At 38.0% G+C, this 26803-nt stretch overlaps 1 protein-coding gene and 1 pseudogene across 5 annotated transcripts in view; both read left to right on the top strand.

Annotated features, from left to right (window-relative positions):
• CHUK (component of inhibitor of nuclear factor kappa B kinase complex) overlaps positions 1 to 26803 on the top strand; it is a 51462-nt gene that overhangs the window by 14793 nt on the left and 9866 nt on the right. For all 5 annotated transcript variants that reach the window (XR_004903470.1, XM_028511663.1, XM_036027142.1 and 2 more), the window contains exons 10-16: positions 6344 to 6538; positions 7533 to 7635; positions 10226 to 10349; positions 10739 to 10890; positions 12774 to 12835; positions 13781 to 13890; positions 14955 to 15004. Coding sequence is in view for 4 of the 5 variants with exons in the window: in XM_028511663.1 (XP_028367464.1) it covers positions 6344 to 6538; positions 7533 to 7635; positions 10226 to 10349; positions 10739 to 10890; positions 12774 to 12835; positions 13781 to 13890; positions 14955 to 15004 (796 nt within the window). In the remaining variant the exon portion in view is untranslated. The remainder of the gene's footprint in view (positions 1 to 6343; positions 6539 to 7532; positions 7636 to 10225; positions 10350 to 10738; positions 10891 to 12773; positions 12836 to 13780; positions 13891 to 14954; positions 15005 to 26803) is intronic.
• LOC118500889 lies at positions 24970 to 25957 on the top strand (annotated as a pseudogene).

The following is a 26803-nucleotide window of genomic DNA, read 5'->3' as shown; positions in this document are numbered from 1 at the left end:
CTCAACTCTCTCTTAACGGTCTCTGCCACAGTTTGTCATTTAATCATACTTACCATATTCTCTCATTGTTTCTTATCTTCCACTGACTCCTGTCCTTATAGATTGTTTTCTTCTTTAATACTGGGATTGTGCTACTAATTTTATTAACAATGCCCACTCTACCACCATGCCATCCCTACCCCGGCATTCTGCATAAAGCAGGGGATGTGTCAGGCTCTCAGTAAATCTCCAGTGACATCATTGAGAGGTTCTTTTATGCTGTATCCCCAGAAACGACTCCCATCTGCAAGGTGCAATTTTTCCGTATTTGCTGGTTGCCTGTAGTAGATAGGGTTTCTAAAATAAAATGAGAAAGTATAATCATAAGGTTTTTATGCTAGTCTTGGAATACTGTTTCTAAAAAAATAATGTATTATTTATTTTTAGAGAGAGTGTAAGAGAGAGAGAGAGAGAGGGAAACATCGATCGGTTACCTCTCGCCCCCACCTGAACTGGTGACCAGGCCTGCAACCCAGGCATGTGCCCTGATAGGGAATCAAACTGATGGCCTTGCACTTTGTAGGATGATGCTCAACCAAGTGAGCCATGAAGGTCAGGGCTTGGAATACTTTTTTAAAATAGGGACTTTAGGCCATGTTGATGTCACTTATGACTAACATTGAAAAGATATTTGGCTTCTTGATTTGGTTTTCTTTTACTGTGCCAAGGAACAATTCATCCTTCCATATGTTAGCCAAGCAGGACTTGGTGATACCTTTTAGTTTTCTGTGGCCTCCAGTAAATTTTGGTTTTTATCTCAGACTTTTTTCAGCCTTGTCATGGTAATTGTAACATCATTTCTATTGTACTTTGGAGGGGGTCTGTGCTCATTTGCTTGTCACAGAGTGTGGGAAAGGGTCCTCCCTATGTGTTTTGTGGTCTGTAAACTTTAGTGCAGTTTGTAGCACCACTGCCCTGGCTGGGTGGCTTGGTTGGTTGGAGCATCATCCGGTATACCAAAAAAGGTTGTAGGTTTCATCCCCCATCTGGACATTCCTAAGTTATAGGTTTGATCCCCGGTTGGGGCACAGCCAGGAGGCAACCGATCCATGTTTCTCTCTCCCTTCCTTTCTCTCTAAAAAGCAATTTTTAAAAAATAGCCTCAGGTGAAGATTGCAAAAAGAGAAAAATTTGTAGCACCGTTATTTATCTATTTGTGAATTTATTTACTTATTTGTTTATTTATTTAAGCTCACATTCAGTAATACCTTCTTTAAAGGATCAGTATTATTGTGAGGTTGTGCAGGGTACTAAGGTATGCATAGGGTACTATTCATAGTAGTTCAGGCATGCTTCCTAGACATGATAATAGGACTGAATTTTGAAGGATAAGGAAGAGATAAGCAGGGGAATGGGCAGGGGACTATCATGGACTGCAAAATAGCTTGATGTTATTGTAGGGCATTCTTCTAAGGTGTTTATTATATTGTTTAATGAGGCAATGATGTCTCTTTGATTTTTGCTCAAAAATAAACCAACAAAACAGTTACTCAAATATTTCTTTTTCTTTAAAAAATAGTTTAGAGCCATGGCTGGTGTGGCTCAGTGGATTGAGTGCTGGCCTGTGAATCAAAGGGTCACCAATTTGATTCCCAGTCAGGGAGCATGCCTGGGTTGCAGGCCAGGTCCCCAGTTAGGGGCATGCAAGAGGCAACCAATCAATGTTTCTCTCCCTCTATTTCTCCCTCCCTCCCCCTCTTTCTAAGAATAAATAAATCTTTAAAAAATAAAAAATAGTTTATAGAGGCCGATTGCATATTTTCCAACTATTTATTCTGCAAAACTTGAAATTTGTAGAAAAGTCTTTAAAAGTATACTGAACTTGCCACTGAAGATAAGGTGAAACAGAAGTATTTAATTATTCCTTCTTTACCTCCTCTTATTATGCCTCTAACTGTATCCTAAGAGTCTCTTCTTGGTTTTATCTTTTTCCACATTACTTTTTCTTCCTTTCCTTTGGTAATTTCTCCAGTTATATAACTTTAACTATAAACCGAATATGCATAACTCCCAAATTTTCTCCTCAGTTATGATTTTTCTGCAGAGTACTTATAACTGCTATATCTCTATACCTAGTGGTACCACTGGCACCCAAGACTTAATTTTTTTAAATGGAACACAATTTGGCTTCATTAAATCTATTTCTACATCTTTTCCTGTGCCTCTTGTTTTCACTATCTCCTTTTGAGTTACCTTGTTTGGAAACTTTGTCTGTCTGACTATTCCTTCTCCTTCAATCTGCATATTCAGTTATTTTATCAGATTCATCTTTTGAATATCTTAACAATTCTGAACTTGTCAGGTGAATTTAGAAAGTTTTTCTGTAGTTTACCCTGGCTGGTGTGGCACCGTTGGTTGGAGTCTTGTCCCTTGCAGTTGAGGGTTCTATTCTCGGTCAGGGCACACACCTAGGTTGTAGGTGCCTTCCCCGGTGTGGGTGCAGGTGTGTATGATCCCGGGCCTGGGCACACACACTCCCAGTGCTGGCGGGTACAGGAGGCAGCTGGTTAATGCCTCTCTCTCTCTCTCTCTCCAATTGATGTTTCTCTTTCTCCCATCTTCTCTCTCTAAAAAAACAATGAAAAATTGTCCTCTGATGAGGATAAAAAAAAGAAAAAAAGTTTTCTACAGTTCTTTTTCATTTATTGAATGAAGTCCAAACTCTTGCCTCTAATACATTGGTATTCAGAATCTATCTTGGTCTCACTTCATCCTGTACTTCCAGCCATAGTTCATATTAGGCCCTAAGGGGGCATTGTTTCAGGTGCCATTAAACTGGATTATTTATATTCTGTGATTACGCTTATCATTTCCTATTCTCTGCGTACCTTATTTTCTGCCTAAAGGAACCTTTCTTTTCTCAGTTATTTCTCATTCTAATCTTTCTTCCTTTTGAAAGTTTAGCTCAAATAGTGCCTCTTTTATAAAGCATCCCTTTCACCTTACCAAGTAATCTCCTTTGGAATCTGCATAATACTTTATTATAGTACTTATCGCATTTTGCCTTGTATTTTAGTTCTGTTAACATTTCTTAATATATCCTGTTTTACTGTTATCCTATTGAGGGCAAAGTTCATATGTTACTCTATTTGCATACCCACTGTCACCACAACACACTTAATACTGTATACTGTAGTAGGCACTCATTCAAGTATTTGAGTGAGCAGAAGGGTAAATTTAAGTTATATTTCTGTTCCCTTTCTTTTGCTGTCTTCTGCCTCAGCTTTGGTAGTGGGATTCTGTGATCACTTACCCTAGTTTAACACATACCCTGTATAAAAGTAAATGTTCACCTTAGGATTTTTATAATTGTATTGTATGTACATCCATGTCAACTTGGAAGATTTCCTTCTGTTCTCCCCACCTTTTTTAAACATAAAATTTATTATGTGTTAAAGCAAAGTTAATGCTTTACCTCTGTACTAAGCATTTTCAGTAGAGATAATTTTAATCATTTGCATGCACAGGTAGACAAAATTAGGTTTACAGTTGGGAGTATGCAGAGTTTATTCTTTTATTATTTATTAGTTATTATATTATTATTTTTTAAAATATATTTTATTGATTATGCTATTACAGTTGTCCCATTTGTTTTCTCCCCTATATTCCCCTCTGCCCTGCACCTCCACCCCCACCAGCATTCCCCACCCTTTAGTTCATGTCCATGGGTCATACATATAAGTTCTTTGGCTTCTCTGTTTCCTATACTATTCTTAACCTCCCCCTTTCTATTTTGTACCTACTATTTATGCTTCTTATTTCATGTACCTTTTCCCCCATTTCCGCTCTTCCCCTCCCTGCTGATAACCCTCCATGTGATGTCCATTACTGTGATTCTGTTCCTGTTCTAGTTGTTTGCTTAGATTGATTTTGATTTTGTTTTAGTTTTTTATTTTAGGTTCAGCTGTTGATAGTTGTGAATTTGTTATCATTTTACTGTACATAGTTTTGATCATCTTTTTCTTACATAAGTCCCTTTAACATTTCATAGAATAAGGGCTTGGTGATATGATGATGAACTCCTTTAACTTGACCTTATCTGAGAAGCACTTTATCTGCCCTTCCATTCTAAATGATAGCTTTGGGGATAGAGTAATCTTAGATGGAGGTCCTTGCCTTTCATGACTTTGAATACTTCTTTCCAGCCCCTTCTTACCTTCAAAGTTTCTTTTGAGAAATCAGCTGATAGTCTTATGGGAACTCCTTTGTAGGCAACTGTCTCCTTTTCTGTTGCTGCTTTTAAGATTCTTTCCTTATCTTTATTCTTGGGTAATGCAGTTATGATGTGCTATGGTGTGTGCTTCCTTAGGTCCAAATTCTTGGGGACTCTCTGGGCTTCCTAGACTTCCTCGAAGTTTATTTCCTTTGCCAGATTGGGGAAATTCTTCTTCATTATTTTTTCAAATAAGTTTTCAATTTGTTGCTCTTCCTCTTCTCCTGGCACCCCTGTGATTTGGATGTCAGAAGGTTTAAAGTTGTCCCAGAGGTTCCCAAGCCTCTCCTCATATTTTTGAAATCTTGTTTCTTCCTTTTGTCCTGGTTAAACGTTTATTTCTTTCTTCTGTTCCAAACCATTGGTTTGAGTCACCATTTCCTTACCTTCAGTGTTGGCTTTTTGTATATTTTCCTTTATTTCGCTTTGTATAACCTTCACTTCTTTTATTTTGCATCCATACAGCCAGAGGTTTTGAGGCTTTATTTCCCCTGGCTGGAACCCTGAGTAGTGTGGTCTGTCTCACTCCCCAGTTGTTCCTCCCTGTTTATCCGCCTGCCAGTGTGGGACTGCCCAGTCCTCCAGCCGCTGCCTTGCAGTGCATCCTCTCTGCCTTGCCTGCCCCTCTCTGCCCCTCCTGCCAGTCTGGATGAATGTTTCTTCTTTAACTCCTTGGTTGTTGGAATTCCATACAACCATACAATTTGATTTTCTGGCATTTCTGGTAACTTCTTGTTTTTAAATTTGCTGTTGTACTTCTTTTGGTTGTGTGAGGAGGCAGAGTGTATCTACCTACACCTCCATCTTGGCTGGATGTCCAATTATTGTATTATTTACTATTATTATTATTAACCTACTCTGCCCATTCCTGTCCTCTGTCAACGTGAGGTACTGGAGAAACATAGCTATTCATTTTGTATAGCTTATCCAAGCTGTAGTGGAGGGGAGGAGGATTTAAAATCATGTTATTCAAAAGACTGACCATTAACTCAGTGGCTGTCTGTGGTTATCTGGGTAGAGCCCCACCTAACTCAGTTTCACACTTAAGTTGGCCTGTATTAGACTGCCTGCTTTCTGTGGGTCTTTAGGTAAAACTAATACAACTGTTTATTTTCTTAACTAACTTTGGGCCCTTAGGCAGATCACTGCTCTGGGATTTGGTTTTGTTATCTGAAAAATGAGGATAACGATGCTTCTTCCTGTTTAAAGAGAGGCCTAGCTCTTCTATCGTGATTATTTCTTGAAACAATGTAAGGTAGTTAGACAGACTGGAGTTCAGATCTAAGCTTTACCAGTTATCAGCTATGTGATCCCTCAGAGCTCTGAATTTTTTCTGATAAAATGGAGATTAGGAGATCTGATTACAAGGTGTTATGTTAAATATTACTAAACTAATTAAGGGGATGTTACATTATACTAAAAGCACTTAACTCTGTAGTTGGCATCTATTAGGCACTTCATGAATGGGAATGTTTCCTTCCAGGTCTGTGATATGCTTCTCAGAATAAATGTGTTGGGTTTGTTTGTTTGTTTGTTTTTGTTTTGCTTTTTTAATATATTTTTTCTTTTTTTTTTTTAATATTTTATTGATTTATTTTTTAGAGAGGGAAGGGAGGGAGGGGGAGAGAGAGAGAGAGAAACATCAATGTGTGGTTGCTGGGGGTTATGGCCTGCAACCTAGGAATGTACCCTGACTGGGCATCGAACCTGGGACACTTTGGTTCCCAGCCCGCGCTCAATCCACTGAGCTACGCCAGCCAGGGCTATATTTTTTCATTTATCCCCCTTATACCATCTTCCACCTCTACCCACCCACTTGCCGTTTTGTTTTTTAATTGGGGTTTTTGTGCATCCCTAGAACTTCGAAATTTTATTTCTTGGAACTAACATCTATTGTAGTAGAAAAGTAAACTCTTCCATTTCCAAATGTCATTTTATAATTATAAAAGGAGATTTGAATTTGGAAAACGATTGAACCTTGTATAGTACAGAGATAATGCCTTTTGCTCATAATCCATTTGGTATCTAGCACTGAATCTTTTTATGTAGCAGATGGTTAATATCATGTCTCTTTTTTTCTTGTTTATACAGATAGTACACATCTTAAATATGACTTCCGCAAAGATAATTTCTTTTCTTTTACCACCTGATGAAAGTCTTCATTCACTGCAGTCTCGTATTGAGCGTGAAACTGGAATAAACACTGCTTCTCAAGAGCTTCTTTCAGAGACGGGAATTTCTCTTGATCCTCGGAAACCAGCCTCTCAATGTGTACTAGATGGAGTAGTAAGAAAATTCTAATATACTTAGAAGAATATAAGAAATGTTTGCATAGAGGGGTTGCATACTCTGCATGTTTGGATGTACATTTGGAATTCCTTGGGGGGTGATACACATCTTATAATTCTTTTAGTTTTATCCTATTCATTTCTCTTAACTGCTTTACCAGGTGAACAAAATAGAAGTGAAACATTTGTTATTTTAAACTTGGTATGACTTTCTCTTTGGTGCTAGTTCTCTCCTTCTTCTTTTTTTTCCCTTTTTGTAGTTGAAGCCTAAAATCTTGAAATTAGATCAGCGGCCTCATAGGCTTTGCCAGAGGATAGATGGATGGTAAAATATGACTGTGGTCGACTCATTTTTCATTTTATTTGACTTGATTGAATTGTATTTTGTATGTTATATAATTTACCCATTTCAAGTGTACAATTCAGTGTTTTTTTTTTGTTTTAGTAAATTTACCTACTTGTTTGTCCATCACCATAAATCAGTGTTAAAACATTCCCATCTCATTAAGGTTGTTGATGTCCTTTAACTATTAATCTCCACTCCGCCCACCCCAGGCAGTCACTGATTTACTTTCCATACCTGTAGATTTGTCTTTTCCGAACATTTCCTATAAATGGCCCCTATAGCCTGTAGTCCCTTGTGTCAGACTCTCTGCACGTAGGGTTATGTTTCTGAGGTTCATCTTTGTCGTAGCATGTATCTATACTCCATTCCTTCGGATTACTGAGTATGTACCCATTATGTGCGTATACGTTTTTACAACTTTTTTTGTTTTTGTCCTCTTGCGTCTGGTGATTGTTTTTCATTTTAGCCCATATCAAAGTTATTTATTTTTTCTAAACAAAAGGTTAGACCTTATATCTGTAAGATGTAGGCTGAAGAACATTGACTTTGTTCATTTGCATTTCAGAGAAGGAAATTTGGTACTTAAGTACTTGGGGAATATAGAATTTTCAAGGATGTTTTTAAAAGTTGTTTCTTTCTTTTTTAGAGAGGCTGTGATAGCTATATGGTTTATTTGTTTGATAAAAGTAAGACTGTGTATGAAGGACCATTTGCTTCCAGAAGTTTATCTGATTGTGTAAATTATATTGGTAAGTCTACTCCATTACTGACCGAGATTTAACCTGAAGTAATATAATTTGATTTAACATGATTAGTGGAAATGGTCCTTGGTGGGGTTTTTTTCTATATCTCATACTTCAGCTATTTGTGGTGAAAAATGGATTTCTATAGTTTGAAAGGTGAAAAGGTAGGTTTTAAATTACCACCAGATCCCACATTTGGGAAAAGACAACTTTCTTGAGGATAGGCCTCTCACAGATAAAAAGAATGAGTCTCCATTATTCATTAAGCCTACTTTTAGTTTCTCCTCCATTATTTAAGCATGTTCAAGTATTTCATTTTATCCTATGAATACTGCTTCATGTTCAACTGTTTTCATTTATCCTGTGAGAATTATTCTTTTCTTTTGAAGAAGGTAGTGGTCAGTCTCTGTCTACCTCAAACTAAAATCAGGCATAAAATTGTAAAATCAAGAACAAAATTGTGTATAAGGGCTAAAATTATTTAATCTTTTTTCTGTTACCTTTTTGTTAGTTTTTTTTTAGGACAGATTTACAGAAAAAATGAGCAAGGGTAATACAGAGTTCTCATGTTATCTTCCCGCCCACACACATAGTTTTCCCCATTTCTAACATACTAGTATAGTACATTTTGTTACCATACATAAACCACTACTTACTATTAACTTCAGTCTGTCCTTTATTCAGATCTCCTTAGTTTTCCCCTGGTGGTGTGTTTTTTGTTCCGGGATCTCATCCTGGGTACCACATTGCATTTAGTTGTCATGTCTCCGTAGGCTTCTCTCCACTGGGACAGTTTTTCAGACTTTGCTTGTTTTTGATGACTTTGACCGTTTTGAGGAGTACCAGTCAAGTATTTTATAGGATGTCCCACTTGCAGTTTATCTGATTTTTACCCCTCATGATTAGACTAGGATTATGGGTTTTTGAGAGAAAGATCACAGAAGCGCCATTTTCGTTACATTATATGAAGGGTGCGCACTGTCGGCATGGCGCGTGACTGCTGGTGTGGACCTGGACTGCTTGTCAGGTTTCTCCACCTTGCAGGTTAGTCTCCCTGCCCTTCCCTGTCCATGTCGTACTCCTTGCAAGGAAGTCACTATGCCAAAGCCACAATTAAGGAGTGGGAAGCGATGCTTCCCTTCCGTTAGGATGTTCCCTTGAACATCTACATAATTTATTTGGAATTCTTGTGCACATGAGATTTGTCTCTTGTCTTTCATGTATTAACTTATTTAATTATTATATCAGTATAGATTCATGGATTTTATTTTATATTTTGGATTATAATCCAATACTAGTTTATTTATTTTGTTCAAACTGTTGCAGCTTTGGCCATTAGGAGATCTTTTATTTGGCTTCCTGTGCCTCTTACTTGCCTCATCAATGTGGGTTTTCTTTTTTTAGCACTTCCTTACTTCATAGCACTACAATGTACTCCAGGCCCATCTTGTATATTTCCTGCCCAGTTCTAAAATCAGCCCTTTTTTCTAAGGCTCTGGTTCCTTTATTGGAGAACAGTATTAGAAACCAAGATCTGGACAGTAGGTGTGCTTCTTGCTACTGTGATATAATTTCTTAGGCCCTTTCAGACTTTACTTTTTCAGAGTGTGTTTGTGTATTTTGGTCAGGCTTCCCTCCCAGACTCTTTTTAAAAAGTGGTTTCTGTTTTTGTTTTGGCTGTTGTAGGAAGCTTCAGGAGTAAGTATGGATATATAAAAAGAAAGATTAATTGACACTATTAATAATTATATTAATATAATTATATTATATTAATATAATATATAAATATTAATATAATAGGGAGGCAAAGATTTTTCTAGATATGTAACTTTATGTTTTTGAAGTCTGCTTCAAATAATTTGTTTTCTCATTATGAACCCGACTTTACCAACCTTTCTCTGAAGGTTTGCATTGGAAAAGAATAACAATATAATTGCCTCCTTAAAGTACAGGATGACTCTCTTTCATTCTTGGAGAAAACCCACATAATTTCATAACATTAAAATGGGATTTCATTGCAGTTAACATATATACCTGTCATGATTTTAGACAGTAGCATTCTCTTTACCAAAGAAAGAGCAAGAAAAGCATAAATAGATAATTTTATAAGTTTGGCATTGAAAGAAGCATATCTTATTAAAATCCTGTTTACCTCCTATGCTTTCCTGAAGTTTGGTTGGTAGTCCAGGAGATAAAATTTATTATTCAGAATCAGCAAAGACTGTAGTAGATTGTGGAAGAGATGGGACTTGATTTAAAAATGAAAAGAAATAAAGAATTTATATTAGAGAGATAAAAAACAGTGTTCCACGTTGGAGGAAAGCAAGAAAAAAAAAGACAGATACAGGACTAATCCCATCTTTGTGATTATGTGGTGATTATGTCTTACTCATTTTTATTTCCCCTTGCATCTGGAACAGAGTTAATGTATTGCAGGAGCTCAGTAAGTGTATATTGAACTGAATAAAACTGTAACAAGTGGTTTTCTAGCATCTGTGGGAATGGTATTTGCAAGGACTGGAAATCACAAGAGTGATTATTGAACTCTAAAATCTTAAAAATAACATGTGCCTTTTTTCCATCTTCCTACATATAGTACGAGACAGCAAAATACAGCTTCCAGTTATACAGCTGCGTAAAGTATGGGCTGAAGCAGTGCACTATGTGTCTGGGCTGAAAGAAGACTACAGCAGACTCTTTCAGGGGCAGAGAGCAGCAATGTAAGCTGATTGTGTTGTTCACAGGGGCAGTGTCATGCACGTTAATGTTCAGGAATTCATTTTGCCAGTTTACACTAATCAGTGTTCCATGCAATACTAAAATATCAGAACAATTTGAAATATAATATTCTGGTCCGACTTGTAGAATTCTTATAAATGGTCTGAAACTACCCAATTCCAATGGCTTGAAAGTAGTTCCTGAGCAGAACATCCTATTATAAAGGAAATTGTTACCACAGGCAGAAAGTCTTTAGGGACCAGATTCTAGAGATCAGCCCTTTCTCATAGATTGACAATAGAAACTTAGGCTTTGGGTCTATGTCAACTTAAGTTTTTAAATTTTTGTCCAGTGTTTATGAAATGTTGATTTTTGTTTGTTTGTGGTTTAGGTTAAGTCTTCTGAGATATAATACTAACTTGACAAAAATGAAGAATGCTTTGATCTCAGCATCTCAGCAACTGAAGGCTAAACTGGAGTTTTTTCACAAAAGCATTCAGCTTGACTTGGAAAGATACAGTGAGCAGATGACTTACGGGATATGTAAGTTTCTGGGTAATGTGTTTGAAAGAAGTATCTAGTCTTTTGAAGCCACCTGCTATTTTACCTTCTGCCTCACAGCCTGTCATTTCTGTATGTTCAACATGAGAACAAGAGACAGGGCACCTCAAATCTTCATAAACCATGTTTGTTTTGAATGTTAGCTTTTTTTTTTTCAACCTTTACCTGAGCAACTTTACAGGGTCTTCACCCCCGTTCCTCCTCCCCCCGTAATTGGACTAAAGCTGTTTAGCTCCAGAAAATTACAAAAGTGATTTAAGAATTTGTGATTTTCTTCCTTTTTTTTTAAACGTATTTTCAGAGAAAGGGGACAGGAGGGAGGGAGAGAGGTAGAGAAACATCGATATGCAAAGACAAATATTGATTGGTTGCCTCTCGCGTGCCCCCATGTGGGGATCTGGTCTGTAACCCAGGCATGCGCCCTAACTGGGACTCAAACTGGTGACCTTTTGGTTTGCAGGCCGGCATTCAGTCCACTGAACTGCACCAGCCAGGACAGAACATGTGATTTTCAAGCTACTATGAAAAATAGATACAAAATCCATATTGGGATGACTTCTTAGCCAGGGAAATACCAAACTGACTACTTACCTTTTTGTAAATAATAACACAAATAATTCTGGGGTTTTTTTCCAAACCACCTACTGTGTAGTCCCACTACTTATTGTACACAGCCTCCAGTTTTTCATATTTCACTTCAAGCTATCTCCCTTCAGATATACTAAGGAAATGTAAAAAGCAGACCTAAAATCAAATAAACTGAAGAGGTCACCACCAACATTTCTGATTTCTTTTTCATTGAAATAAATCCTTTTGGGAGGGAAACAAATCCTGTTTGTATACTTGTCTTGAACAGGGTACATTTATCTTAGAACAAATGATCAGCAGTGTCCAGTTGTGTGAGTAAAGTTACCTGTTAAACCTGGTTGTGATTAGTGTTTTATGTCTAGTTGTATATTATGGGCATTCTGGTGAATGGCAAAACATAATTATTTCAGCAAATTATCTTTGACTTGTCAGTTGTATATATTATATGGCTGTTTAAAAAGACTGAAGTTAGATCACCTGGATTTTCAGTGGCAGTGATGTTTTAAGTTGGGAAAGAAAGAAAGGTAAGTATAGATGGTCTCACTTCTGAAGGAAAGGGTATGTGTCTTTATAACAGATGATTAAACAAGATCCCATAGGGTGGAGAGAAGGAAGAGAGGGTTTTCTTTTTATATCCTTTCATACTGTTTGATTTTTTAAAAATATCATTTTCATGTATCACTTGAATAATTTTCTTTTTTAAAAAGGGAAAACCATCTGTGTTAGTGTCCTAGGGCTGCCATAACACTTTACTATAAACTGGGTGGTTTAATATAACAGAAATTTATCATTTCACAGTTCCATAGGCTAAAAGTCTAATATCAAGGTGTTGGCAAGGCCATGATTCCTCTGAATCTGTGGAGAGGAATCCTTCCTTGCTTCTTCCTGGCCTCTTGGTGGTTTATCACCATTCCTTGGCATTTCCTGGCTTGCAGCTGTAGCACCTTACCTCCTGCCTCTGTTGTCGAATGGAGCTCTGCCTTCATCTGTCTGTGTCCCTGTGTCTCTTCTGAGGACACTAATCCTACTGGACTAAGGGTCCACCTACTCCAGATTGACCTCATCTTAATACAGCCAACTATCTGCACTGATCCTATTTCCAAATAAGGGCGCATTCTGATGTTACTTACTGCATTAGGACTTCAACATAACTTTTAGGGAGAACAATTCAACCCATAACACCATTTTTTGATGTCGGTATGGCAAGGAGGTGGGTAGGTCTGTAATTAAAATTATGACTGTTTCTGAGGTAACTAATTAGGACTCTTTTTTTTCAGCCTCAGAAAAAATGTTAAAAGCATGGAAGGAAATGGAAGAAAAGGCTATCCACTATGCTGAGGTAAAGTCACTAAGTTCATTCTATGTGTTTGTTTATTTCTGAAGTCTCCCTTAGAAACTTTCTTTGGCTTTATTATGTAGAGTATTTTTCATGTCATTTCAGTATCAGACACATATCTAGTAGATGTTTTGTGTATCTAGAGGGAAGTACCATAGTGGGTAAAAATAAGGGTGTTGGACAAATGAGGGTAAACTGAAACCTCAGTGAGCTTCATTTTCTTATTATATTATGAGGACTCTACCTTTTTATAGTAAGGTATGCAGATTAAATGGGGATAAATAATAAATGTTATTATCATCCTGGTTTACCTAGGAAAGTGTGTTTATACCTGTCTTCATAAGTATCAACAGTACTTTCCTTCATTCTAAAAATTATGCAGGTTTGACAGTAAATATATGGTCGTGCTAGGTACAGATTATTCTCTGTGACAAATTCCTTCCTTACATCTGTCCCACTAAATTGTTCCTGTCCTTGGTGTCAGAACTTACTCTGAGGACACAGGTGGGGCAGTTGGTATCCTGGGGTGGGAAATCCAGTGTCTTTATCTTTCTGCATCGTATTTCAAGGCAGTCAGGAACAAGAGGCAATGAAAATCACAGAGACTGAGACAGAGTTTCTGATGTGTGACAGAAACTGAGATGCAGTGGTTTTATGGCCATTTTTTCCTCTGTCTTGTTAGTCACACATATCTTTTTGCTTCTCAGGAGGAAAAAGCAAATGCTAGTAGTCTTATCATGAGAGAAAAGTGAGAAGCATAGGAATAAGTATGTTCTCATGTGAAAGATTATAGAATCTGAAAGATAAAAAAGGCTTGAACAAAGTCACTGTTTTGTACTATATTATTTAGTTTTCCTCCTGCAGCAGCATGTCGTTCTTTGTCTGAGTTCTTCCCTGTGTTGTATGATGGTGAGCCTGTCATTTCTGTTATGTTTCATCATTTTGTAGATAGGTGTCATTGGATACCTGGAGGATCAGATCATGTGCCTGCACACTGAAATCATGGAGCTACAGAAAAGCCCTTATGGAAGACGTCAGGGAGACTTGATGGAAACTTTGTAAGGACATATTCATGTCATTGGTATTGGTCTTTATAATTTTTTGTAGCAGAGTGTTCTTTCTGTGTGCATCTGGCACATCAAGCCTATATGTAGTTATAGTCTGTAGTTCTCCTTTTCTCAAATACTTAAAAAGGAAGGCCCTGGCTGGTGTGGCTCAGTGGATTGAGCACTGGACTATGAACCGAAGGGTCGCCAGTTCGATTCCCAGTCAGAGCACATTCCTGGGTTGCAGGCCAGGTCCCCAGTAGAGGGCGCATGAGAGGCAGCCACACATTGATGTTTCTCTCCCTCTTTCTATCCCTTCCCTTCTCTCTAAAAATAAATAAAATCTTAAAAAATAATAATAAAAAAATAAAAACTAAATAAAAAAGAAGTATTTTCTTAGTCACCAGCAATCTTAGAAATAACTCTTTGAGTTAACCTTTGCTGTTTTAATCAAAGAATCTTCATGTGTGTGTTAAGAATGTTTTAAGTATTGTAAGTTATAAACTGTTTCCCTACTTCTGGCCTAAGGTATTGTCTGTTAAATGCCCTAAATGAGTAAGTGAGATTAACTTCCTAAATGTTTGGATTAGAAATTTCAGATTTTCCTGGCTGGCGTAGCTCAGTGGATTGAGCTCGGGCTGTGGACCAAAGTGGCGCAGGTTCGATTCCCAGTCAGAGTACATGCCTGGGTTGCTGGCCATGACTTCCAGCAACCACACATTGATGTTTCTCTCTCTTTCTCCTTCCCTTCCCTCTCTAAAAATAAATAAATAAAATCTTAAAAAATTTTTCAGATTTTTTTATCCAATCACAGGCCATAATTTTTGTCTTTGTTTCTGGTGCAAGCATCAGATAAGATCTGTGGTGGTAGACCACAGCAGATAAGAAGTATATTAAATTTTGCATTTTAAGATCTTGCTTATTATTCAATGAAATTCTGTGTTAAATATTCAATGGCAATGTGTACTTGCTTTAAAATTTGATCATTACTCTCTTCAAATAATATTGTTGAAGTTGTGGATTATTGGAGTCATTAAATTATCTTCACATAGAAACATGTTTTCTTTTTTGTCCAGGGAACAGAGCGCCATTGATCTATATAAGCAGTTAAAGCACAGACCTTCAGGTAAGACACTTTCATTGCAGTACTCAAAGGCATTTTAGGAAACCATCATGAGCCTCACAGATCCTGGGGACTGGATTTTTTTATTTGTTTAATCTTTATTGTATTTTCTTCCAATTACTATTTAGTTCTTTTATACTCCCGCCTGCCCCTAGGGATTAGATTTTAAACAAGCTGCAGAAGAAATTCCAGTTTTGGTATTTCCATTGAGATGTTTATAGTCTGACAGCTTTTAGTTTGTGAGAATTTAAGAGATTAGGAAGGCAAAGTTGCAAGAAAATTGAGATGGAAAATATTTTGAAGAGAAATGAAAGGAAGGAATGAAACAAAAAAAGGGACTCAAGGGGAAGGGGAAGCAAGAAAATGTGTGGAAAAGTGGAAAAAAATAACTGCTGCTTAAGATTAGAGAGGTTGGTAGGAAGGAGGGTGATGCTACAGGTTCAGGTGTGGAATGGTCAAAGGGAAGGCCCATGTGCTAGGCCGAAGCAGCTTACCTTGAAAATGTTGCCTTCATCTGCACCTGGTCACTGATTGCTTATGTCTTTGGCAAAACAATTCCTTTTGAACATCTGCTAAATATAGAGCATGGTCAGCCGAAAAGAGCACTGGATTGAGAATTGAAAGGCTTGAATTCCAGACTGGGCATTTTACTGTCCAAGTAACTTTGGCAAATTACCTAATCTCTTTCCATTTCTTTTCTATTTTCTGCAAAGTGGGGTTGAAATCTAGCTTTCTTAACTCAGTGAGCACATGTGGCATTGTATTTGAGAGGATGTTTATGAAAATGCTTTATAAACTATAAAGTATTATGTACTTGCAAGATTATCCTTCAGTTAAAAACTGATTTGTTTTGGAGCACCAACTTACACCTTATGCAAAAATAAATTCAAGGTAGATAAAAGACTTAAATATAAAACGTGACACCATTAAAGCCTTAGAGGAGAACGTAGGTAGGAAAATCTCAGATACTTCATGCAGAAACTTTTTTACCGACATGTCCCCTAGAGCAAGGGACGTAAAGGAAAGAATAAACAAATGGGACCTCATCAAAATAAAAAGCTTCTGCACAGCTAAAGAAAACAGTATCAAAATAAAAAGAGAAACAACTGTATGGGAAAACATATTTGCCAATGATACCTCAGACAAGGGTTTAATCTCCAAAATATATAAAGAACTTACACGACTACACTCTAAGAAGACAAGGAACCCAATTAAAAAATGGACAAAGGACTTGAACAGACACTTCTCCACGGAGGACATACAGAAAACCCGAAGACACATGAAACAATGTTCAATATTGCTAGCTATCAGAGAGATGCAAATTAAAACCACAATGAGATACCACTTCACACCAGTCAGAATGGCCATCATAAACAAAGCAACAAACAACAAGTGTTGGAGAGGTTGTGGAGAAAAGGGAACCCTAGTGCACTGTTGGTGGGACTGCAGACTGGCACAACCACTATGGAAAGCAGTATGGAACTTCCTCAGAAAACTAGAAATGGATCTGCCTTTTGACCCAGCAATTCCACCGCTGGGACTATATCCTAAGAACACTGAAACACCAATCCAAAAGAACCTGTGCACCCCGATGTTCATAGCAGCACAATTTACAATAGCTAGGTGCTGGAAGCAACCTAGATGCCCATCAGTAAATGAATGGATCAAAAAACGATGGTACATTTACACAATGGAATTCTATGCAGCAGAAAGAAAGAAGGAGCTCCTACCCTTTGCAACAGCATGGATGGACCTGGAGAGCATTATGCTAAGTGAAACAAGCCAGGCAGTGAAAGACAAATACCATATGATCTCACCTTTAACAGGAACCTAAACAACAAAACAAGAAACAAGGGAAATATAACCAAAGACACTGAAATAGAGGACAGGCTGATAGTGACCAGAGGGGAGAGAAGAGGGAATTTCAGGGGAGAATGGGAAGGGTTACAGGAACAAATTTAAAGGACACATGGACAAAAACTAGAGGGAGGGTGGTAATGGGAGGGAAGTGGGGAGGGTTGGTGGGTGGGCTGGATTGGGAGTAAAAGGGAGAAAACTGTACTTGAACAATGATTAAAATAAAATTGAAAAAAAGAAAAAATTACCATATCTCAAAAAAAGAACTGACTTGATTTGAAGGGTTATAGGAAAAAAAAATAAAAGGGGAAGTCTGTGCCCTAATTTGCTATATATTTAAATTGTAAAAACAAAAAAACAAAAACAAAACCCACAATAATTTATGCTTTAAAATTTACAAACACATACAAATATATATATGAAGTTGTATTTAACAAATGACATGATCTTTTCTACATAGTTTTTATTCTAGAGGCGTTTGTTCAGTTTATTTCTACAAATATTTATGAAGTACATGCAAACTAGGCACCTCTCCCCCGACTAGGGTGAGGGATGATTAGAGGAGATGTCCTGTCAGAGATGAAATGTGAGATGAGCCTGGAAGGCCTTAAAGGATCAGCCGTAGTGGCTAGGTGAAAGGAGGTCAGCTCTTGATATACAAGTATAACAGACAAGGACACGCATGTGTAGCACTTAGTATGTTTGAGGAAGCGCCTTGTGACTGGACTGTAGTTTCAGGAGGAGAAAGATATGGCTGGATTATAAAGGATCCGGTGTGTCATGGTAGTGAGTTTGGATTTCATCATGATGGTAAAGAGAACCCTTAAAAAATTTTAAAGCAGGGGAATGGCATGATCAGATCAGCATTTTAGAAATACTCTGGTAGCATGTTGATAATGGATTAAACTGTGGTTAAATCAAGCTAGAGACGGGGGCATTGGATATAAGGTGATGAAATAATCATAGCTCAGTATAGAATCGGCCATGAGCTAAGGCAGAAAAGGCTACACTGTGACAGTGGGGCAAAGAGGAGGGTAAGGGCAAGAGAGATATTTAGGAGGTAGAATTGATAGTGTGGGTTGATGGTTTGAACATAGGTGCTGCAGATGGAGTTAGGGAGTCATGGATGCCCCCTAAGGTTCTGGATAGGGTAGCTGGGTGCGTGGTAGGGCCACTTACCATAATAGGAAGTAAAGGAAGGATGGCAGACTTGATGGGGTAAGATGAGTTCATTTTCATACATGTTGATATTAAGGTGTCAGTGGAACATTTAAGTGTGATGTCTAATAAACAGTATCAGATATATAGATGTATCTATGTACAGGAAAGCCTCAATGTCATCAGTGGGTTCTGTGACTTTAAGCAAAATGACATATAATGGAACCTATTTTACCATAGGCTGTTTGATTGAAACAAAAGTTAATTTTCTATGGCATCTTAATCAACTTTATGAAATGATGTTGAATGAAGCTACATTATTTAGGGACCTGCACACACACACACACACACACACACACATACGTATGCATGTGGATTTAGTAGAGAAGTCCGAGCTAGATATTTAGCTATTATGAGAGTAATTAGCCATAGAAATAAAGCCATCATCCTGAAAAAGTAGGTTGAATTAGAAAGACAAGAATGGATGGAATCCTAGGGAATAACAACATTCAAGAAATGGATAGAAGCAGAGAGCCTTCAAAGAAGATTGAGAAATGTCAGACTATGTAGAGGGAATGGGTGATATTATAGGAATAAGACAGTTTCAAAAAGAAAGTAATCAGTAGGATGAAATGCTACAAAAGTGTAGGCAATAAAAATGATAATGAAAATATTTATTGGTCTAAGCAGTTTGGACATCATTGTGATTTTGGTGAAATATATGTGATCTTGGCCTGTTGGTAACAGAAACCAGATTGTAGTGAGCTCAGGAGGAAATGGAGAAGTCATTCTAGACCAACAGTTCACAAAGTATGGCTCGTGATCTCTGAAACCTTTTCTTGGAGTCAGTGATGTCAAAACTGTTTTCATAATACTACAGTGTTTTTTGCCTTTTTCACTATGTTGACATTTTCACTGATGCTGCAAAGCATTTGATGGGTAAATGGCTTGCACCTTAATTGGCATGAATCGAGGCGCTAGCACCAAACTATGCTAGAAGTTACTATACTTTTCACAACCAAGCAGTTATAGTTTTTAAAAAATGCCAGTTTCATTTAAGTGTCCTTGATAAAGCATTAAAAATTTTATTTAACTCTCAACCCTTGAATACATGTCTTTTTAATCTTCTGTGTGATGAAATGGAAGGTTTCGTAAGTGCTTCTGCTACATACTGAGGTATGATGGTTGTCTTAAGGAAAAGCACTTCAGCAATTGTTTACACTGCTGATGGACTGACTTTAATAGAACACTATTTTTACTTAAACAAATGACTGTCAGACAAACTGGTTATTCAGATTTAGGTATGAGGCAGATATTTTCTCAAAAATTAATGAAACATAACTGTCACTGTAAGGAAAGAAAGTGGCAGCATTAGCTATCAGTGATAAAATTCCATGTTTCAAGCAAAGAATCAGATTTTAAGAAAACTCATATCCATCAACTAAAATTTGTCAGCTTCTGAATGCTTAGACTTTTCTGGTGAGATCAGTAGTGACACTAAAATAATTTGAAGAAATGTAAAACAATGCCAGTATTCTCACTAGTTATTTTTGTTTAGGAAACTAGTTATTTTTAATGAAAACGTTAATAGTTTGTTCTTATTTTTAAATGAATAAATATTTGAAAAACGTTTCTCAGCTTAACTCCTGAAAAGCACTTTGGTGTTACTAAGAATTTTTTAGTGTAAAGGCGTCCTGAGATCAAAAGTGTAAGAACTGTTTATCAAAGCTATTCTGTAGAAGCCTGGCTGTTAAAGAACAGAGGTGATGAGGAGCTATGGGGAGACATAGAATCAAGAAAGGTCACTTTTCATAAGGAATACTTGAGCATATTTATGTGATTCGGGCCAAAAGCCTGTGAACATGGAGCTCCCTGAACAAGCTTGAGGGGCTGACTCCAGAGAATAGTGGAGGGATTCGGCTTACTGCCACTGGTATTAGAGGGAGGATGGGTGTGGATACAGACACCTGTGTGCGTGTAGGGGTTGGGAGGTGAGCATCTGATGGCCGCCTATCCTGAATGAGAAGTGGGGTTAACTGTAACATAAGAGGTGATGACCTCATAGAGTTGAAGAGTGTGCTAAAGATTTTTAAAAGCTGATATGTGCAATGGAAGACATTGCTGACCCAGAATACTTATGAAGAATCTATAGCAGAAATGAAAACCTGTGAATTAGTAGTTGACAACAGAGGGAATGGTAGTATAATTTTCTTGTTGGTAGTGTTTAGTGGCTTGGATACAGCAACTAATAGAGCAAATGGTCAGATCAACCCAGGGCTAGAATTGTACTAATAGAATAAGAGGACAAAGAAGTTGAAGATATTGACAAAAAGTGATGTAAGTGATAGAAATTGCGGTTAGAGTAAAATATTGAAATTTAAGATATCAAATAGAGAACTCTGAATCTCCTTTCTGTAATCATTACTCATTGCTCCCAGTCTTCTGGCCAATGAATTAGATATTATAGATAAAGATATATAAAATTCCATTGACTCAGGCAAATTAACTTTCCTGTCAGTGATAGCATTTATTTTTCTTTAAAAAAAAAACTTAACAGTACCCCATATAAGCATATCAGTGTAGGGCCAAGAAATAAAAGTACAATCCAAGTAGTTTCTTTGAACTAATGGTCCCCTTGAGTGACAAACTAGGTAGCTGCAACAAGTTTTGTCTACTGTTGTGGATTATATAATCACACTTGATATATATTCTGGTGTATTTTCTAGTTTAGAATTGACTTGAGACTCATCTTCAGCGGAGAATAGTCAAAACCAACTTTCTTCCTTGTCTGTGTTGGAGAAGGTTAAAGCTCTGAGGTCTCTGACCATCTGAAAGAATTCGTTCTATGAGAAAGCTGTTGGGCTTCATCTGTGGGGTTGAGAGAGGAGTGCTGTCTGGAGAGGAGCCTTCATGGAGCCTCCATATTGAGCTGTTGGTGAGGGAGAGACAGAGATGTGTGGGGAATAAAGCTGAACTATGGGGGAGGTCTTTGCAGTGATGACAAAGGACACTGAACTTTCTTAAGCCTCTTTTAATAGTCCTTTCATAGTAAAATGTGGGTAGCAGTAGTAGCCATCTCACAGGAGTCCTGTGAGAGTTAAAGGAGAAGATTGTATGTAGCTGAGAGCAAATAATAATATTTTTGTATTTGAGATTAATTATTGTTTAAGGAAATACCAGCATGATCCATGAGCAACCTTCCAGTTTTTCAAAACTTAGCCATTTTGAGGCACTTCTGCTCTTGATGCCAGAGGAACTGGAAGATGTTTCTGACCTGGAAAAAAGTATTGTGAGACCTGAAATCACACCAGCATCACAACTGAAAGAAAAACTGACCAGGCTAAGATGACTCATTTGCTTGAGGCAAAGCAGGAAAAGACTGCTGAACAAGTTGCTGGTTTCAAGAAGGTAAAGAGTAAGCTAGATGCTGAGATTGACACATAGGATGATACAAGCAATGATGTTATTGTTCTGGCTAAGAAGATGTGTATGATCATGATGGACATGACAGTCTTCACAAGGGAAAAAACAATCGGTGATAATCTGTATCCCAAACCAATGGTCCAATGAGTTTAAAAATAACCGATTTTAAAAAAAGAAGTAGAGAATGATGCCAGAGGAATGGCAGCATGAAAGATTCCCTGGGTCTGTTCAGCCCACAAACATTTCTGAGAGATTGGCGAATAGTAACATCTAAAGATGGTTAAGCGAGAAGAAACAGGGGAGACGAGAAGGGAAAAGGGCTAAGATGATTCATAGACTCAGCCCTGCAGTCAGGAGCTCACAGCAGGCTCAGCTGGAAAACGGGTGGAATCTGGTTGTAGCCTGCACTCCCTTCACCTGGGCATTCCCACAAGCGTGAGCATCGAGAGCTGCAGCTGAGCACAGAGATCTGGACAAGGACACAGCATGGGGATGCCCCCACAGTTGTTGGATGGTCAGCATTCCAGACAGAGAAACAAAGCCACAGAACCCTGCCACCCCATAGCCTTCCTTTGCCTTGGGTGTTGGATTGTGGAGCACATTATCTGCAAACCTAAGAACTGGTATTACAGAATCACACTTTTCCCTGAGCAAAGGGTAAGCTCTGTGACTGGTCCTGGGGTCAGGACATACAGTGGACCCTGTGGATATCTGAGATCACCATTTCCTTGAGGGCAAAACAACAAAGAAGCCGGCGGGTTCCCCCAGGCTACCTCACCCCCAAGCATTGCAGGTACACTGGGCAGCACTGCTGGGAACCCCTGGGATTTCACAGATATAAAAAATTCATGATTCAGTGCCACATATGGGAAAAAGTAGAAAGACCTTTTTGTATTAATCTGCTAGAGATGTGCCACTCATACATAGATCCTTAGGCAGAGAAGGAACCTTCAAATACCACGAATAACAAGGTAGTGAGGCATTTCAGGAAGAAAATGAATCTCCAGCAAGAAACTCTAAGCAAACATACTTAAAGGCATGGAAATATATGCTATAAATGACAGAAAAGTCAAGATTGCAGTTCTGAAAATGCTCAACGAGGTGCAGAAATACAGATGAGCAGTTTAATGAGCTCAGAAAACAAATCACCGAACAAAATGAGTACTTTACCAAAGAGATTGGAACTTTAAAAAAGAACCAAACAGAAACTCTGGAGATAAAGAACTCAGTACAAGAGATCAAGAATGAACCAGTGAGCATAGCAAATAGAACTGACCAAGTGGAGGAACAAAGATAGTGATGTCGAAGACAGACATCTAGAAATGATGCAGAGGGAAGGAGAGAGAGGCTTGAGCATTAAAAAAAATAAAAGTACTCTACAAGAACTATCTGATTTCATCAGAAAGAACAATATAAGGATAATAGGCATAACAGAAGAAGAAGAGAGGGATAAGGGAATGGAGAGCCTATTCAAACAAATAGTTAATAAGAACTTCACAAACCTATGGAAAGAAGTAGATCCTTGAATCCAAGAAGCAAACAGAACACCTATTTTCCTCAATCCAAAGATGTCTTTTCCAAGGCACAATGTATTAAAACTGTCAAAATTTAATGACAGAGAAAGAATTCTCATCCTGACTGGTGTGGCTCAGTTGTTGGGCATCATCCCATAGAGCGAGAGGTCATTGGTTCAATTCCCTGTCAGGGCACATGGCTGGGTTGTGTGTTTGGTCGCTGATTGGGCTCACAGAGAGGCAACTGATGGATGTTTCACATCAGTGTTTCTCTCCATCTCTCCCTCCTTTCCCCTCTCTTTCTAAAAATAAATAATTCTTTTAAAAAAGGAAAGAATTCTCAAGGCAGCCAGGGAAAAGAAGAAAGTAACCTATAAAGGAAAGCCCATTAGGTTGTCATTGGACTTCTCAGCAGAAACACTGCAAGCCAGAAGAGAGTGGAACGAAATATTCAGACTACTGAAAGAGAAATCACCAGCCAAGAAAACTGTACCCAGCAAAGTTATCCTTTAGATGTGAAAGAGAAGTAAAGACTTTTCCAGACATACAGAAGCTGAGGGAATTTGTCACCAGAAGACCTCCATTGCAAGAAATACTCAAGGGCTTATTCTCTCTGACCCAAAAAGCAAAAGTCATGAAACTATGAGTGAGATCACCAACAAACAGCATAAAAAGGGATAATTTGTGACAATGAAAACATAAAAGGGGTGGGAGTAAAGGCCTGAATTTGCAAAGAAGGATGGAGATCAGATGCATTCAAATGAAAAAACACTACTGTATATATGAAACTTTCTTTTTCATAAACCTAATGGTATCCACAGCAAAAACAAACAAACAAACAAACAAATCCCCAGACACATAGTTTAAAAAAAAAGAAATAGAAGAAAGAAGATTGGAATACCACCAAACAAAAACAACAGACAGAACATAAAGGAATAGAACCAATGGAGGCACAGAGCTACCAGAAAACAAAAGATAAAAGGGTTATAAGAAATCTTCACACATCAATAATTACCTTACGTGTAAATGGACTAAATTCACCAATAAGGAAACACAGCGTAGCAAATTAGATAAAAAACCAAACCCAATCGTAGGCTGCCTTCAGGGGACACATCTAAGCTGCAAAAACAAAGAAAGTGAAAGGATGGAAAATGATTCTCCAAGCAAATAACATCCACAGAAAAGCAGATATAGCCATACTTACATGTGACAAAATAGATCTCAAAATAACAAAAGTAATGAGACAAAGATGGACATTTTATAGTGAAAAGGGCAATAAAAATAACCAGGAAACAGAACACTTCTTAATATATATGCACCCAACTAGGGAACACTGAAATCTGTAAAGCAATTAAAGAACTAAATGGAGAAACAGACAAAAACACAATCATAGTTGGGGACCTTAATACTACATTGATTGCTCTAGATATATCGTCCAAACAAAATCAGTAAAGAAATATTGGCCTTAATGGCACATTAGACCAAATGGAAATTAGCATCTACAGAGCCTTTTATCCCAGAACGTCAGATTATACACTCCTATTCAGTGCACATGGAATATTCTCAAGGATCAACCACATGTTGAGTCACAAAACCAGCCTCAACAAATTCAGGAAGACTGAAATCATATCAAGCATATTCTCTGACCACAGTGCTTTGAAATTATGAATCAACTGCAAAAAGGAAGTAAAGAAACCTATAAACATGTGGAGATTAAACAACATATTACTTAAAAAAATGACTGTCAAAGAAGAAATAAAAGGTGAGATCAAAAGATATATATAGACCCTGGCTGGTGTAGCTCAGTGGATTGAGCGCAGGCCTGTGAACCAAAGCATCGCCCGTTTGATTCCCAGTCAGGGCACATGCCTGGGTTGCAGGCCATATCCCCAGTATGGGATGTGCTAGAGGCAACCATACATTGATGTTCCACTCCCTCTCTTTCTCCCTCCCTTCCCCATTTCTCTAAAATAAATAAATAAATAAATAAAATCTTTTAAAAAAATTTTTAAAAGACATACAGACAAATGAGAGTAACAATACAACATATCAAAACTTCTGGGAAGCAGCAAAAGCAATAATAAGAGGAAAGTTTATATCACTACAGGCCTACCTCAGGAAACAAGAGAGTGCCGTTGGTGGTCTCCAGGATCTGTCTCTTGCTTCAACAGGGTTTGGACAGAACAGATTTAGCGAAGCCCCTTTTTTCAGCCTTCGACCACCCTCCAACCTCTTTTCTAATCACCACCTGACATCATCAGCCTGAGACCAGCCAACACCATTTTTTGACCTTGACTCCTCATTGCTGACCAACCATGAGCTCCCCGATTTGTCAGAAGTATTCCACTGAGGTGGAGGCTGCTGTCAACCATCTGGCCAACCTGCATCTGTGGGCCTCCTACACCTACCTCTCTCTGGGCTTGTATTTTGACATTGATGATGTGGCTCTGCAGGGCATTGGCCTCTTCTGAGAGTTGGCTGAGAAGAAGTGCAAGGGCACTAAGCATCTCTTAAATCTGCAAAACCAGCATGGTGGCCACATTCTCTTCCAGGATGTGCTAAATCCTTCTCAAGATGAGTGGGGTAAAACTCAGGACACCATGGAAGCCACCTTGGCCTTGGAGAAGAACCTGAACCAGGCCCTTTTGAATCTGCATGCCCTGGGTTCGGCCGGCACAGACACTCATCCCTGTGACTTCCTCAGAGAACCACTTCCTCAGTGAAGGGGTAAAACTCATAAGACATGGGTAACCACTTGACTAATATCTGCAGGCTGGGCTGGGTGAGTATTTCATTGGAAGGCTCACCTTCAATCGCGTTTAGGAGCCTTTGGAACTCAGAGGCCTTTGAGGGGCCCCTCTGCATTTCCTTGCTGTCTGGCTTTTGCTTGAACCTCTCCCTAAAACCACTAGGCATCCTTTTAACCACCCAGGAGCCCTCTTCCATTCCTTGGACCAAATGGAAACAATAAAGCTTTTTGCAGCAAAAAGGAAGGAAAGAAGGAAAAGAAACAAGAAATTCTAAGTAAATAATCTAACATTACATTTTAAAGAACTAGAGAAAAAAGAACAAAAGCAATCCAAAGTCAGCAGAAGAAAGGAAGTAATAAAAATTAGAGAATTGAATGAGATAGAAAACAAAAAGACTATACACTAAATGAATACAACAAAGAGCTGGTTCTTTAAAAAGATTAATAAAATAGACACACCCCTGGCTAGACTCACTAAGGAAAGAAGACAAAAGACTCTAATGAACAAAATTAGAAATGAAGGTTACCACAGCCATCACAGATATACAGAGTATTATACCAGAATACTATGAAACACTGTATGCCACCAAATTCAATAACTGAGAAGAAAAGAGTAAGTTCCTAGAAATATATAACCTCCCTAGACTGAATCATGAAGAACTAGAAGATCTAAATGGACTGATAAACAGCGAGGAAATTGAAAAAACCATCAAAAACCCATTAAAAAAATAAAGTCCAGGACCAGATGACTTCATCAGTGGATTATACCAAGCATTTAAAGAAGACTTGATACCTATCCTTCTCAAACTCTTCTGAAAAGTTGAACAAGAGGCAGGATTTCCTAACACATTTTATGAGGCCAACATAACCCTAAACCAAAACCTGGCAAGGATAACACACACACACACACACACACACACACACACACACAGAACTACAGATTAATATCTCTGATGAATACAGATGTACACATACTAAACAAAATACTAGCAAATCAAATACAACAACACATTAAAAAAATAACACATCATAATCAAATGGAGTTCATTCCAGGGGCACAAGGATGGTTCAACATATGCAAATCAATCAATGTAATACACC

This window comes from Phyllostomus discolor, chromosome 5, assembly GCF_004126475.2.
Source record: "Phyllostomus discolor isolate MPI-MPIP mPhyDis1 chromosome 5, mPhyDis1.pri.v3, whole genome shotgun sequence".
In the NCBI taxonomy this organism is placed as follows: Eukaryota; Metazoa; Chordata; class Mammalia; order Chiroptera; family Phyllostomidae; genus Phyllostomus; species Phyllostomus discolor.
The sequence above is the reverse complement of the archived record's forward strand: the minus strand, read 5'-3'. Positions and strand labels throughout refer to the sequence as shown.